The 17,733-nt window shown below is 32.7% G+C and overlaps 1 protein-coding gene across 1 annotated transcript in view; it reads left to right on the top strand.

Annotated features, from left to right (window-relative positions):
* Positions 1-17,733, top strand: part of LOC145303807 (uncharacterized) — a 105,372-nt gene that overhangs the window by 14,371 nt on the left and 73,268 nt on the right. The window contains exons 6-7 of the mRNA XM_080145427.1: positions 5,781-5,818; positions 12,748-12,841. Of these exons, the coding sequence (XP_080001553.1) occupies positions 5,781-5,818; positions 12,748-12,841 (132 nt within the window). The remainder of the gene's footprint in view (positions 1-5,780; positions 5,819-12,747; positions 12,842-17,733) is intronic.

Here is a 17,733-nt window from a genome sequence, read left to right as displayed (position 1 = left end):
TGTTGTGTCAAAACTACTACCCATATCTTTAATGTATTGTAGGGGTAGTTTTGTTTATCATTATTAGGATTGTATATCAATATCCTTCAAGATCTTTGATTATGTATAGTAAAATAAAACATTGTATATAAACCAGGGATCTAAAGGGATAAGACAATGGCCGACAATTTTGATGTACATTCCTAGTGATGACACATAAAATTACCCCTTCTGTAGATTGAAATTATTAAAACGTTTAAACACTCAACTTAATAAACCAACCAATCATAATTTAGTAAAAGTCCCCAAAGTTGTTAATGCAACAAGAAAACGTCATTTTATAACTTTGGGGACTAGTGTAATAATCAGCCAATTGTACCTCTCTCTCTGATAAATACAGTAAAATCAAATATTTCCTCTTTTATACAATTGTGTAAAATTTGTCCATGAAAATTTAAGTAAATTTTGCTACCAATTTGAAATTGAGTCAATCTCAATCTAATAGAAAATTCCTGTGCATTTAAGAATCTACACTCACACACACAGACACACACACCCTTTCTCAGAAATGATGGGAATTAGCTTTTAATAAAAGCTTGATATTTATTCAGAAGTAGTACAGCAGTAAAAATCTTTGAAAGATAAAGAGACAAAGTGAGGTATAGAGCAGTTGTTCAGTGGTCATAAAAAGAGAGAGGGAGATTTGAAAAAGAATGAGACTCATAAAAAGGGTAATTTTTTTTCGCAGGAATCCGTATATTTAGAACACAGTAATAGTGTCTGACTGATTATGACGTAACAAAAAAAAATAGCCAATGAGAGGCCGTTATTGACCGATGGTAAAATTTACAGTGGCCTCTCATTGGCTATTTTTTTTTTGTTACGTCATAATCAGTCAGACACTATTACTGTGTTCGTATATTTAGGTTGTAGTCAAATGCTATTATTTAGTCAAAGTGTCTTTAATCATATTCAAATGTTATAATATATGGCCCATAACTAATAACAGTTTGACTTAATAAGAGCATTTGACTACAACCCAACACCCAAACCTTCTGGAATTAAGCAAAAAATTACCCTCTTTATAAAGAAAACATTTTTTTTGTAATATATATATATTAGACAAATATGTCTTTTACAGCATGACTAACAGACAGACGACCAAGTTAATTATATGTTTGATGCTCATTTATACACTGTACAGGGATCCTTTAACAAAATTTTAAGCTATGTATCTTTAATAGCAGCTGATAAATTAACGTCCTTACACACAAACGGAAGGTTTTATAGATCACCTTTGCTACTATTAAAAATTTGGTGAATTTTGCTTATGATTCCAAATTCCTCGATTACCTGGACTCACAGACCTTGTCACATTACAGCCTGATATGGTATATAGTTCCTGCGGACATCCAGTTTTCTTTTAGTCACATCACATACACATTTGACAATAAATATAGAATGTAAAGACGATCAATCCCTTTATTGGCATGGAGGGTGGGGATATTCGGCACCAAAGTTTTGTAAAAAGTTTTATTTGTTGTCTGAACAACTTTGGGAATTTTTATTGAATTTTGGTTTGTTGGTTCATTAGGTAAGTGTCCAAACGTTTTTACCACTTATTGTAATATACAGAAGGGGTAATTTTGCCCTTTATAACCCTGCTTTATTGGACTAATATGAAATGGGGCAGAGAGGTTTTGATTTGCCTGTTATAATTTTAGGTTAGGTTTAGTAAAGCTATAGTTGCAGCGATAGAGCAGGGTTAGGGAACCACAGGAAAAAAGTACTCATCCCCTCATTCATTTTCTTGTTATTTAAAAAGAAAGGAAGGGGAGGTTAAGTGCTCGATTGACACTTTGAGGCAAAGCACTGCTTTATCTAAAGATGCATATTTACTGTAATTATGTAAAATACAAAAACCCTAGAACCATGTTTAGTTTGTAAAGGTTGATGCAAGAACATCAAATTCTATTAGTTCTCATTCATTTAACCAGTAAGGTCATTTTGGACAGGGCTAGTGCACAGTCAGTCAACTTTAGATTACTTTCCAATGTGGCTTCGAAAACGATTAATATAATCTGTTTTAGAACCGGTTCTCAGCCATACTGAAAAATCATTTATAGCATCGTATTACAGACAAAATTCCACGATCTTTAAAATAAAAATCATTAAATTAATATCAGTTTTGTTAGCCCGTGACTTCGGTAAACAAAAAACTGTAATTGTTCATTGTAATATCTGCGGAAAGCTGTCTATATTACGATGCAATAAATAATTTTTGTTGTCTTAAATATTAGATAGAATTAATTAAGGATATCCTAAATTTATAGATACTTCTAAAAATTACATATAGTTTTTTTTTATTAAGTTTTGATAAGCAAATTTACTTGCAAATATACTGACCTATCTGACTTTTGGCAATTTATTTTATTTGTACACTAGGAGCTGTCCCACTTTATAAAAAAAGGGGATGGGGGGAAAGATATGATCATGGAAAAAAAAACGAAGTTTTGGGTTTCGTCGTATTTTCACAGTAGCTTTTGTTAGGTTTTATAAGGTTAGGTTAACATTAATGATTGGCCAGCAGGGTTAGAGTACCCCGAAGGGCCTAGAAATAGAAGAAAAGATACTATGAAAGTACGACGACACCGCTACTTTGTTTTCTTTCCATGATTCGCAAGAAATCCTGAAACTTTTCCTAAACTTTAGATAAGAAAAAAATAGCATCGAACCATCGGGATCTAAAAAAAAAGATTTTATGAAGTTAACTTTTGTGAAAAAAATGGTAACATGTTTTCAATTTTCGTAACTGTATAATGTATAAATAATAATGTATTCTCTCAATTTTCTTTTGAACTCTGTAATGGAAATAAAAGGTATAGGGAGATTAAAGAGAGGGAGAGAGAGAGTAATTTTCATTTTTAAACCCTATTTTGCACAGGGATCTAAAGGTATAAGACAATAGTATATAAATTGAGATACATCCCAAATGATAGAAGACAAAATTACCACTCTAGTTTTTTAATTAATAGACCTGACAGATAAATAAATGGTTCAAAAATATATTAATGCAAACCATAAGCATAAGTTTGTTGATATTTTATACCTACTTATCATGTCCTTTTTAAAAGCGAAGCTTTTCTATAATTAGGGTCGGTCCGTCCGTACGTCCGTAACGGATAGCTTTTTCCGTTAATTTAGGCATGTTAGAATTGTCCTATCGTATCAAATTTTGCATGGTGATTCTTTTAGTAGTTAGGTACGATTTAGAAAGCGTAGAACCTCTATAATCATTACCAAAATGTCCGTACGTCCATTTTAAACATGTTAATTTTTTTACTTTTTAAACAACAAATTTTTATGTGATCAAATCATCGGATTGATCTGATTTTTGGTATATTGATTCCTGGGACAACAAAGTATAATGTAATAAGCGAAGCAACTCTATAATCAAGTCCTAAAAATGTAAGTACTTCCATAAAAATTATCCTGTATCAAGCAGTTTTACAACAAATTTACTTACAATTTTGCTTTGACTCTTATAAATTTATATTATGATTATTAAGTTCTAACACTATACAAGTGTTAATGTCCGTTTGTCCTACCGTTTCAGTGCTTCGCTTTTATGGATGTTGTCATCCTTGTTTCTCTTCAATTTATCCCCATTCTGGAGAAAAAAATCCCTTGGGCTTTTTCTTACATCAAAATATTTTTACATTTTCCCTTCCCATCCCCTTTTCTTTTTAGTAGCGAAGCTATTCCACATATAATTCACTTGTTCTGTTCGTCAGTCAGTCCGTCTGAAACACCATTGGGAAATGCTTCTAAAGACATAATTCTTCATTTTAAAAGTTTGTTGATTTTCTTCCTTTTCTTTGCATAACCTCTTTCTTTTTCAGTTACTAGCGGCTTCGCCCCTAGCCTCTAGGGGCTTTGCCCCAAGAGGTGATAAAAAAAAATTAGGGCGAAAAACATAAAGGACCATGGAAATCTCCTTCAAATAACGGACAAAGGAAATCTTCAGCAAAAAAAAAAAAAAATGGGGGGGATTTTTTGGTTTTTGGGGGGTTTGGGGGTGTCCCACCCTCAAGAAAATAGCTTAAAACCACCACAGGACCAATAGGTAGATACCCTGAAGAGTAGAATCCGATCGGTTCAGTGGTTACTGAGATCTTAAGGGACAGACAGACAGACGGATTGACAGACGGACAGACGGACAGACAGACATCGTTCTACTTTGTATTATAGATGACAACTGAAAATCGGCCCTCTAACTAATTTTGTACGTTTTCTATCCCATGTTTTTTTTTGTGTGATATGTTACTTATGGATGTTGTCATCCTTGTTTTTTTCTTTAAGATGTAGGTAAAACAAGTCCGTTGTGTCACTTATATTTAATTAGACTGTTTGTAGGCCAATGCATTTCTCTATTTCCACTGGTTAAGTCACACTCCTGCCATAGCATCAATAAGAACAATATTTGCTTCTTTGTAATAATTGCCTAAATGCAGAATTCTAATGGGATAAGACAATCATAGACGTCCAAAGGGGGGGGGGTAATGGGGCGATTACCCCCCCCCCCCAAAAAAAAAAAAAATCTTGGACGCCCCTGAAGACAATGGCGATGAATGATGTACATCTCCAGTAAACTAAAGAAACAACCAATCAAACTTCAATAAAAAGACCCCAAAATTGTTAAGTCAACTAATAAGAAAATGTTATCATAAAACTTTAAGGACTAGTGTAACAAACAGCCCCCTCCCTTTCTGTCTAAAGCTTTGCTAGAAATAAAATAATAAATTCTTGAAATGGAAATCAAAAGATTTTGATTTATTCTTTATTCAGCCATTGAATCAACCCCCCCCCCCTCTCCGTCCTTTATTACTTTAGTTATAACTTACTAATTTTGAAATTGCTGGTTATGTGAGGCTTTTTCATATATTTCTTTCTCTCTTAATCTTAATTATTGTGTACTAGCGGCTGCGCCAATATTTTATGGGATCTGTATTTTAAGCGGTTTGAAATTGGCTTAAAAGCAGCCTAAAACCACCCAAAGAAAGAAATTTAAAAATAAAACAGCCTCAAACCATCCTGGGACCTAAGTAAAGCTTCCCAAAAAGAGAATTCAAACAGTGCAGATCTTAAGCTTCAGGCAAAAAAACTTTACTATTATACATATTAGAATAGGATGACCACTTGGGACAGCTCAACGTTTCAAGCACATTAGGACTTATGGCCTTGTTGAAACAAAAACAAAACTTGGGGGGAGTGGGTCGATCATCCAAATATAGTTCAAACATAATTCAAGTATATGTGTGTGTGTAGCAGGGAGGGAGGGGATATTCAACTCAAAATTTATTACACTAGGTACCAAAATTTCAAAATCACGTTTATTTGTTTGTTGGCTCAAAGTTTGGGTATCTTTATAAGGTTTTGATTGATTGGTTATATAAGTTTAGTGTTCAAACATTTTAACCGATTGCATTAATCTGAATAAGGGGTAATTTAGTCTATCATCATTGAGGTTGTGCATCAATTTATTGTCAATTATCTTATCCCTTTAAATCCCTGGCATGAAACAAAAGTTTATATTTTATTTTATTTTCCTACTCCATTGTATTAGATAAGGAAGAAGTAGCAGTAAATAGGATAAAACCATCCCTGGACCTTTTTAAAGCTTTCTTGAAATGGAGAATGCAGTTGGTTAACTGATTAAAGATATCTTAACAGACAAACAAATAAATAAAATAAAATCTCAACACAAGTAAAAAAAATACTGATGTTTTTATTTGTTTTAGGAAGAAGAGACGATACAGCTAAGCCTAGTGGACCCGAGGTAAGCTTCATTTTTTAAAAAACTGATCTTAGTGCCAAATGTATGTCTAGCATCGTATTATAAACGGCTTTCCACGGATATAGAATTCGGCCGGTGCCTTCGGCACCTCGGGGCTAAAAAAAAACTAATTTTAATCTTATGATTGTACATTTTTATATTCGTAGAAAGCTGGATATAATACGATGCTAGACATATTTTTTTCGTATGGATAAGAACCGGTTCCTATCCATGGGATTCAAATGAATACGAGAAAATTAAATGGCAACATCTATCCCAGCGAAGCTCTAAAATAAGTACTAATAGTACCACTTGCAGACTGTTAGATCAGAAGGACCTATCCTTATTATAGAAAATCTCTTCGCTTTTAAAAAATCATTTTTAGATTATTTATTATAAATCAAAAATAAGGAAGGTGTTATTTTTCTTTGGTTCTAATTGTTATCTTAGGCTATATTAGGTAGAGCGTAACATCGCAGGGTTATGGCATTTTGTTCTTCTTTAAAGTAAGAGGGGTTGTTTCTCTGCTCGCTAGGCACTTTAAGGGAAAGTAACATTTGACTTTTGCATCAAATGATTTATGTATATTTTTCCATGAAAAAAGTCTGATTTGAAAAAAAATGATTTTAAAATCAAGTAAATGTTCGTTTGTCTGACCGTCTTATTTGTAAATCTTTGCTTGTATGGATGTTTCCTTGTATAGTATAAGGGTTTGTATGTGCAAAAGCTAGAAGTGGGTCAATAGCGCATAAGCTGTAAATGCTGCTACTTTTCAGCCCCCGATATAGAAGTAGTCCTTCTCAAACTTTTTGGCACAACAAATCTTTGTTTGGATTATTGTACAGCTTTAACTTTTGGATTTTTTTTTGTTTCTAGAAATACATTCAATTTGTCCAATTCACAAATTAGTTGGCAGGGATCTTAAGGAATAAGACAATGGACGATACATTGATGTACATCCTCAATAATGAAAACAAAATCACGCCTAATGTAGATTTAGATAATTGATTAGGCACTGCTAGAGTAAACCAACCAATCATTTTCTCATAATAAATAGTTAAACTAAGTTTTATACAGTATACTGTTTAAAATACTGTACACTTTTACTGTTAAAAGTACTGTACAAAATTGGAAAATGTGTGGAGGCGACCACCACTTTTACTTTGCACTTCGTTTGATCTTTTCTTTCTTGTTGGTGGTATGTGGCAAAAATATAATACATATAGATCCATACTCAGTAAACAAATCAATAAGAAACAGAACAATCCAGCCATATTATTGGTTGGAAGTTGTAACGTTCAGATATTTTGGTATGTAAGGGCATAATTTTTATCCTTATAACATTAGTCTGCTATAAATTAGGGATCTAAAGGGAAAAGACAATGGCCAATAAATTGAGATACATCCCTAATGATAATAAACAAAAACTACATAGAAATTCCTTTTTAAGTTTGACGGTTTATTGTACCTGACAGGAAGCTCTACAAATCTGAAAAAAATTAGACGTGTGACGTCAATAGAACCATCTCTTTTTAAGGAGTGTCTTTTCCCACTCATCCCTCATTTTTATGACGTCACACGGCTCATTTTTCGGACACTTTGCAGAGCTTCACCTTACAGCCCATCTAGGATTTTAAATCTATTGGTGTGGCAAAAAAAAAGTTTGAACTGAAGTTTGTATCACATAATTAATCTTGGGGAAGGTTGGACAAAATAATGGACTTGTCCATCCCAAAATTGAAATTTTAAATTATTATTTTAAAATTTTATATTTTTTCTGTTTAGGCTAAAAATGGGTACTCAGATAATAGTTATTCATTATGTACTCCTTTCTTGTTTTAGTAATTATTTTGTTGGTTACTTTAGTTAAGTGTTCACACGTTTCAACCACTAATTGTAATCTACAGAAGGGGAAATTTTGTGTATCATCATTTGGGATATACATCAATTTATCGGTCATAGTATTAACCTTTAGATCACTGCCATCTGCCTAATCTGTTTGTTTAATTGCCTATTAGTCCGATTGTCTGCCTGTCCGTCTATCTGTTTGTCTGGCCTTTCGTCAATTATAACCAAATATTTAGGTTTTTAACCCCCCCCCCCCTAAATGTTTTTTGGACGGGATAATTACCTCCTAAGTTAATGACCCCCCCCCAAAAAAAAAAAAAACAAAAAAAAATTTATATTATTGAGCTTTTGTTCCCCCCCCCCCCCCTCCTCATTAAAGTAATAGCTTTGACGTCTTTGAATCTATGTATACGGTTAGTTTGAGTTTAGTTTTAGGCAATTAAAAAGACAGTTTTGTTAGGCAGTGCAGTCGTCGGCATATCGGGGCTAAGGGGCTAAAAAAAACGAGTGTTGATTCGCTAAAAGTTGTTTATGATACGATGCGATAAATGATTTTAGTGAATCAACAATGTACCAAATATAATATTGTGCTTATATCCGCATATTTATGCCAGAAATAATTAGGTCAGAATATTCATTAACAATATTAATTAATAATATAATTGATATATTATATTATTATTCACATTACAGAAACATGAAACAATGGTGCAACACGGGACAGCGGAAAGTGTCATGTGTGACGTTATAAAAATACGTCTATTATTCATCTATTTTTTAGGGGTTCCCTTTTCCACTTTTTCTCTCATCCTTCCTTTTAAGACGCATTTTTATGACGTCACACATGACTCTTTCCGCTGTCCCGCGCAACAATTGTTCTTCGAGCTTAATAATGATTAAAATATGCTTTTTAAAGTTTTGAGCATTAGTATAATTTTAATTCCATTGTCCCTCTTCTCTTTGTGTGAATTAAAATAAAAGGTAAAAAGTACCCAAAGTGTTTAGCCAACAAATGAGAGAACAATGTTTGTGAAATTTTCAGTACCTAATGTCTCCTATCTCTAGATTCCCCATGTTGATAAATTGCTAAGTCATTTCGGCCTAACACTAAAATAAAGTTCTTACATCTGAGAGGGTGGAACAGTGTTCTAGAATTATATAAATAAGAAAATATATGAAATATGAGTTCAATTTAAAATCCACCCAGCAAATAAATTATTTTATATTTCTGTATACCAAACAGGAATCTTACAGGATAAGACAATGGAGATAAATAGATGTACATCCCAACATTATTTGTTGAAAGGTGTGAAGGACACTGCTAGTTGTAACAAACCAATATCAATTCAATAATTAATTAAATAAGAAGGCGTTGATTTATCAAGATCACTCTGAAATACTTTTATTTAGGCAATTTTATTTATTAAATTTCATGTGAAGTAAAAATTTTTGTGCATCTAACCGTTTCATCAAGATGGATTTCAATTGTTAAAACAAGTGAATGAAGTGAATATAATATTAATAATTGATATAACATTAGTAATAAAAGAAACATAAATCACGTCCATTTAAAATTCCTTTTGACAAAAATGGGTTGGATATACAAAAAATTTTACTTCACATAAAATTTAGTAAATCAAATTGCCTAAATAAAAGTATTTAAGAGTGATCTTGATAAATCAACGCCTTCTTACCAAAAATGCTCGTTAAAACCTCGAGAACGGTAAAAAAGGTCAAAATTCCGCCTTTGGCGGTGAATAACGGCAAAACGGTTCGCTGGAGGCGGTTGATGTATAAATAACAAATTATGTGCCTTGAAAAGTTGTGCAAAAATGAAGAAATAGTCTCTGGTCCTAAAACGACTCCTTCCCCCCAAAAAGGGGCAAAAACCACCATTTTTCAAAAACATGCACAGGGTGTCCCAAAAGTGTGTAAATTTGTAAAATAGGCAAATATTATTGTTATTAGTCAAAATCTGTATCTATATGACTGTTTTAGGTAACTTAAAAAAACAAAAAAAGAATTAAAAAACAAAAAAAAATTTTCTCATTTTTTTGAAAATACAGGGTGTCCAAAAAATATAAAAATTGTAATCTGGTCAGAAAACACTATGGCCTAACATACTTAGATACTTTGTATGTTAATTTGAAGAAAATAATCAATTTGGACCAATTTTAGCTCTACAGACGCAAAAATCACTTTTACAGGGTGTTTCAAAAATTTCTCAGGTGTCCAAATATGGAGTGCCCACGCCAAATTTACTTTATATGTGTTGTAAAATGGATGATATTTACTCTCAAGGCAAGAAATTGGCAAAATACGTTTCCTCACAGTGTCAAAAGTTTAAATACCTGTTTTGACATTTTTCTTGGGACACCCTGTAATTCATGATTTTTGTGATTTTAAAGACAAATTCTATATTGTACCCATCTGGGGGATTAATTTGATATATAAAACATGTATGTAAGTTGAAATATAATGTAAACATTTTAAACTTGAAAATCATAAAAAAATGTTTTTTTTCATTGTGAAAACACCACAGTGAGAAAATGCGCAAAAAATCGGACTTTAAATGGATTAAAAAGGTTAAAAATCACCCAGCCCTTAGTTTTATGACCAAATGAAGGGGACTGGAAGTTTTTATCAAAATCTGAGACCTCATGCAGAAAAATGTTTTTTTCGTAAATAATGAGCCAGTACACAGAGTTTTTGTGCTAACGAATAAAATAACCTGGATATAAAATTTTGGGTACCAGTGTAGTTTAAAGTCCAATGTCACCTCCTTTGCTGAGTATGTCCAAACTTTCTTGTTACCATCCTTACATAGCATAGTCGCAGAGATTTGTCAAGGGATAATAAATTGTTATATATTCCCTATGTTGATAAACAAAATTACCCTTTTGGTAAATTTTAATTATTGGTTGAATTGTTTATACACTGCATGTTTTGAACCAACCAATTAAAATTCAATAAAAGTACATCAAATTTTTGAGCTAATGAATAAAATAACCTGGATATAAAACTTTGAGTACTAGTATAATTTATATATTCCAATGTCCTCTTCCTCCCTGGTATACTCGAGTGATTGTGATAGTGAAAATGAACCTTGAAAAAAAAGTTGGATCCTCCGATTTAAAACTTTTTTGTGCATTCTACTTTTTATCGGTGTTCAATTGTGTCCGAAAAAAAGGCTTGTCTTTTACACAGAGAAAACAAGTATGACATTATTTATAAATCTCGGCTAATAAAATGTCGATATAGATTAACATTATTCTAGATATTTAAGAAGCCTAGCTTAAAATTGCTTATATACAAATATAAAAACATGTAAAACAGTGTACCTAATAAGCCTCTGAATCACCCATTAAACCCTAAATTTACGAATAAATATCTATTTAAAAAGATCTAATGACAAAAAGCTAACATAATCGGCATGGGCCTGCAAACTCTCTGATAACGATTTAAGAATTGTTACGCTTTCAAAATCATTTACGTGGATGCGATTAAACACCCTTTTCATCACAATGTTAAAAGAAATTCCACGGCCATTTAAAAAGCAATTGAGAAGAAAAAAGACATATTCAATTTAATTCAAGTTCTAAGGATTATGATTTAATTTTTTTTTAAATGCTTTATACCAAGAGCTTAGTATTTGACTGTAAATTATACTGGTACCTAACGATTTATTTTTGTTGAATTGAGATTGGTTGGTTCCAACTAGCAGTGTCCACACCTTTCAACCAATAATGTTATTCAATTCTACAGAAGGGATAGTTTGCTGGGATGTACATCAATTTATCTTCATTGTCTTATCCCTTATGATCCCTGTTTAGTTTACAGAAATATAAAATAATCTATTTGCTGGGTGGATTTTAAATTGAACTCATATTTCATATATTTTCTTATATATAATTCTAGAAGGGAATAACTTGTCATCGACATATAACTTTACAAAATAGAAAAAAACAAGGATGACATCATCAATAAGTAGCAAAGAACTAACAATTATAAATGGACGAACGGACAAAGACAGTTATATAGCAGATGTTTATTGTCATAAAATAATAGAAAAATGTGAATTAGTCTTTTGTAGCATACCCTTAAATGAAAGACCAAGTAATCTATATTCCAGTATTGCTTTGCAACCGGTTCTTAGCCGTACTGGAAAAAATGATAAACAGCATCGAATTACAGATAATTTTCCATTAAAAAGTCATAAAATTTATTTATTATTATCAGTTTTGTTCGCCCTGATGCGATAAACAACTATTTTAGATATGTTGATGTAAAAATCAGCCTGATATATTGAAGAGCAGCCGAGTAAATAACGTTTCTCCCACGTTTTCTTATTGTTTGGCTAAAAAACTTAAGTTACTTCTATTGATTTTTGATTGGTGGATTCCAAACTAGCAGTTTTCAAACTTTTTTACAAATAATTTTAATGTACATGAGGGGTAATCTTGTTTATCAATGAGGGTGAACATAAATTTATTTTCTATTGTCTGATCCCTTGAGGATAACCAAGTGTTGTAAGCTGAAAGACAACTAATACCAACATAGTTTTAATTATGTGTGGATAGAAATTCACGGATCTACAGGGATAAGACAATGGCCGATAAATTGATGAGCATCACCAATGATGGTTCACAAAACTACTCTTTCTGTAGATTACAATTATGTGGTTGAAACGTTTGGACCCACAATCAAAATTCAATAAAGATAACGAATAAGAAAACGTTATTGTAAAACTTTGGGGACTAGTGTAAACAGCCCAATGTCCCCTCCCTCCCTGATGGAAAGTTATATTGCTTAGCAATAATTAGCAAACAAAACTTTCTTTCTGGTACTTACTAATTATCTAAAGGGATAAGACAATGGACAATAAATAGATCTACATTTTACATTCCCAATGATCCCAATAAAGATCTAATAAATATACCAAGAGTATTTTAAAGCTAACAACATGCTTTTAAACTTTTGGTACTAGTAAAGATTGTAGTCCAATATCCCCAATCTCTTTGATATAAAAGTTCATGTGAAAAGCTGTATAAATATGAAACTACATTATTTTTACCCAATTTTAGGAGAAATGCCACAAGTACGTGTAGCCTGTATACTGGGGGATTTGGACATGCAACCACTGGTGTCAGATGCAGGCTCTCCAGAAACTTGCCCCAGGTATTACATTTTAGAAGTGACTCTACTCTATAAGTTAGATACTCTCGTAAGTTCGTCCATTGAAAAACAATGAAAGTGCCTGTCTATTAATGAGCCCTAACCTCTCTTTTTTCTGAAATTTGGGGATGGAGGTAGTTTTTGTTTATAACTAAACCAGTTTTGCTTCCTGAAAACTAATATAACCTTACCTTACCTGAACTAAAATAAATCAATAAAACGAAAATCAATCCATTGTATTTATTTTCATTTTATTTCGATTATAAACTTGCAGCAAAATATTTTTTAATTATAGTGTAAATCAAATCATAGGTATATAGTTATATTTTTTAGTATACAATTTTTGTCATACTTTTGCTTTATTTTCCTTTAAACTTTACTAGCGGCTACGCCCCTAGAGGCCTCTAGTGGCACTTTAAATGTTTTTGTTTGTTAAAGTCTACGATAATTCTTTATATTACGGATACCTCTGAATGTTACGTTGAAGTCTCTCAGATTTTAAGAAAATTTTCAATTTTTTTGTCATTTCTTTTGGGAGGGTGGTAGTACCCTCCCCCAAAATAGTTAAAAACCTTCCCAGGACATATGAGAATCTATCCTGTTAAGGAGAACCCGATCGGTTCAGCGGTTAGCGAGATCCTTCGGTACACACAGACAGACACAAAGACAGACACACAGACAGACATACAGACAGACAAACATCCTGTTACTTTAGTATAAGGATATTTGTACAAACAAATAAATAAATAAAAAAAAAACATTTTTGAAAGTGCAGATAAAACAGGGAGGGGATAATGATTGTAAAATTAATCTTCAATTTTACACACTATTTAAAATAGACAGAATTTGAATAAGGGGAATTTGAGAGAATATTTTCCCAGAGATTGGACAATGGCCGAAAAATTTGTGTAAAACCCCAATGATGATACACAAACTTATCCCTTCTGTAGATTATTATTAATGGTTTAAATGTTTGGACACTTAACTTCATGAATGAACCAATAAAAATTTAATTTAAGTCCCCAAAGTTTTTTGGCCAACGAATAATAAAACGCTTTTATTAATCTATTGGGGACTACAACTCCCTGCCTATCTCTGGGTTCATGAGTGCAAATAACTTTTTCTAAAAGTAATTTTTTCCTAATTTATAAAAGAAGTTTTATTTGGGATTTGTAGAGGCTTACAGATCTTTGTTTATATTTGGTATTATTTCTTAAATTGACAATTATAATCCTTAGATACAAGTAATAGGATGTCTATATGTGTGTACTTAAAGATCTCGCTAACTGTTGAACCGATATGGTTCTCCTTTGCAATGCAGTTTCGCATAAGTCTTGGGAAGGTTAATGACTATTCCGGTGAAGCGTACCACCACTAACCTAACAAAAATGCCCCCAACCCCCTAAAAAAAATATCTTTCTTTTTAAACTAAAGTTGAAAATGGGAGGAGTCGATTTCCTCCCCTCTCTCATATACCTCCTTTTATATAAAACATTTTTTGTTTGAAAATTTATATTCAAACTACCATTACACCGCTTAAGTCTCGTGATGTTTTCAGGTTATTTAATTTACACTTCTGTTGAAGGGGGGGGGGGGGTTTAGGGGGGGGGGGTGTATTTTTATTTTATGGCAATTAATCTTTAGATGGTTAAGGTACTATTCCCCAAATAACTTCAGCAAGATCCTTCGGTCTATGTAAATAATATCTGACAGTGTCCTCTCCCTTCCTGTGTAAATTTTGTGTGTTCATGTCTATGTAAATAATATCTGACAGTATCATCTCCCTTCCTGTGTAAATTTTGTGTGTACATGTCTATGTAAATAATATCTGACAGTATCCTCCCCCTTCCTGTGTAAATTTTGTGTGTTCATGTCTATGTAAATAATATCTGACAGTGTCCTCTCCCTTCCTGTGTAAATTTTGTGTGTACATGTCTATGTAAATAATATCTGACAGTATCATCTTCCTTCCTGTGTAAATTTTGTGTGTTCATGTCTATGTAAATAATATCTGACAGTATCATCTCCCTTCCTGTGTAAATTTTGTGTGTACATGTCTATGTAAATAATATCTGACAGTATCATCTTCCTTCCTGTGTAAATTTTGTGTGTTCATGTCTATGTAAATAATATCTGACAGTATCATCTCCCTTCCTGTGTAAATTTTGTGTGTACATGTCTATGTAAATAATATCTGACAGTATCATCTTCCTTCCTGTGTAAATTTTGTGTGTGCATGTCTATGTAAATAATATCTGACAGTATCCTCCCCCTCCCTGTGTAAATTTTGTGTGTGCATGTCTATGTAAATAATATCTGACAGTATCATCTTCCTTCCTGTGTAAATTTTGTGTGTGCATGTCTATGTAAATAATATCTGACAGTATCATCTTCCTTCCTGTGTAAATTTTGTGTGTGCATGTCTATGTAAATAATATCTGACAGTATCCTCCCCCTCCCTGTGTAAATTTTGTGTGTACATGTCTATGTAAATAATATCTGACAGTATCATCTTCCTTCCTGTGTAAATTTTGTGTGTGCATGTCTATGTAAATAATATCTGACAGTATCCTCCCCCTCCCTGTGTAAATTTTGTGTGTGCATGTCTATGTAAATAATATCTGACAGTATCATCTTCCTTCCTGTGTAAATTTTGTGTGTGCATGTCTATGTAAATAATATCTGACAGTATCATCTTCCTTCCTGTGTAAATTTTGTGTGTGCATGTCTATGTAAATAATATCTGACAGTATCCTCCCCCTCCCTGTGTAAATTTTGTGTGTGCATGTCTATGTAAATAATATCTGACAGTATCCTCCCCCTTCCTGTGTAAATTTTGTGTGTACATGTCTATGTAAATAATATCTGACAGTGTCCTCTCCCTTCCTGTGTAAATTTTGTGTGTTCATGTCTATGTAAATAATATCTGACAGTATCATCTCCCTTCCTGTGTAAATTTTGTGTGTACATGTCTATGTAAATAATATCTGACAGTATCCTCCCCCTTCCTGTGTAAATTTTGTGTGTTCATGTCTATGTAAATAATATCTGACAGTGTCCTCTCCCTTCCTGTGTAAATTTTGTGTGTACATGTCTATGTAAATAATATCTGACAGTATCATCTTCCTTCCTGTGTAAATTTTGTGTGTTCATGTCTATGTAAATAATATCTGACAGTATCATCTCCCTTCCTGTGTAAATTTTGTGTGTACATGTCTATGTAAATAATATCTGACAGTATCATCTTCCTTCCTGTGTAAATTTTGTGTGTTCATGTCTATGTAAATAATATCTGACAGTATCATCTCCCTTCCTGTGTAAATTTTGTGTGTACATGTCTATGTAAATAATATCTGACAGTATCATCTTCCTTCCTGTGTAAATTTTGTGTGTGCATGTCTATGTAAATAATATCTGACAGTATCCTCCCCCTCCCTGTGTAAATTTTGTGTGTGCATGTCTATGTAAATAATATCTGACAGTATCATCTTCCTTCCTGTGTAAATTTTGTGTGTGCATGTCTATGTAAATAATATCTGACAGTATCATCTTCCTTCCTGTGTAAATTTTGTGTGTGCATGTCTATGTAAATAATATCTGACAGTATCCTCCCCCTCCCTGTGTAAATTTTGTGTGTACATGTCTATGTAAATAATATCTGACAGTATCATCTTCCTTCCTGTGTAAATTTTGTGTGTGCATGTCTATGTAAATAATATCTGACAGTATCCTCCCCCTCCCTGTGTAAATTTTGTGTGTGCATGTCTATGTAAATAATATCTGACAGTATCATCTTCCTTCCTGTGTAAATTTTGTGTGTGCATGTCTATGTAAATAATATCTGACAGTATCATCTTCCTTCCTGTGTAAATTTTGTGTGTGCATGTCTATGTAAATAATATCTGACAGTATCCTCCCCCTCCCTGTGTAAATTTTGTGTGTACATGTCTATGTAAATAATATCTGACAGTATCATCTTCCTTCCTGTGTAAATTTTGTGTGTGCATGTCTATGTAAATAATATCTGACAGTATCCTCCCCCTCCCTGTGTAAATTTTGTGTGTGCATGTCTATGTAAATAATATCTGACAGTATCATCTTCCTTCCTGTGTAAATTTTGTGTGTGCATGTCTATGTAAATAATATCTGACAGTATCCTCTCCCTCCCTGTGTAAATTTTGTGTGTTCATGTCTATGTAAATAATATCTGACAGTGTCCCCTCCCTTCCTGTGTAAATTTTGTGAGTGCATGTCTTTGTAAATAATATCTGACAGTATCCTCCCCCTCCCTGTGTAAATTTTGTGTGTGCATGTCTATGTAAATAATATCTGACAGTATCATCTTCCTTCCTGTGTAAATTTTGTGTGTGCATGTCTATGTAAATAATATCTGACAGTGTCCCCTCCCTTCCTGTGTAAATTTTGTGAGTGCATGTCTATGTAAATAATATCTGACAGTATCCTCCCCCTTCCTGTGTAAATTTTGTGTGTTCATGTCTATGTAAATAATATCTGACAGTGTCCTCTCCCTTCCTGTGTAAATTTTATGTGTTCATGTCTATGTAAATAATATCTGACAGTGTCCTCCACCTTTGTGTAAATTTTATGTGTGCATGTCTATGTAAATAATATCTGACAGTATCCTCTCCCCTCCCTGTGTAAATTTTGTGTGTGCATGTCTATGTAAATAATATCTGACAGGGAGGATTGATAACTTAATCCAATATTATAATAAGCAAACAGGGGCTTGTAAAGAATTTTCAGAATAGGGGGTAAATTTTCAACCATTATATTAGTCGAATTACACCCCCAACCCAACTCACCAAACTTTGTTTATCGCACCGTTTTCCATGGATATTAAAATGGAAAACTAAAAGATAAATACCATTTTGTTA

Source organism: Acartia tonsa, chromosome 13 (assembly GCF_053477335.1).
Source record: "Acartia tonsa isolate MP-2025a chromosome 13, ASM5347733v1, whole genome shotgun sequence".
NCBI classification, from domain to species: domain Eukaryota; kingdom Metazoa; phylum Arthropoda; class Copepoda; order Calanoida; family Acartiidae; genus Acartia; species Acartia tonsa.
Note: the sequence above shows the minus strand (reverse complement) of the source record. Positions and strands in the feature narration are given on the sequence as shown.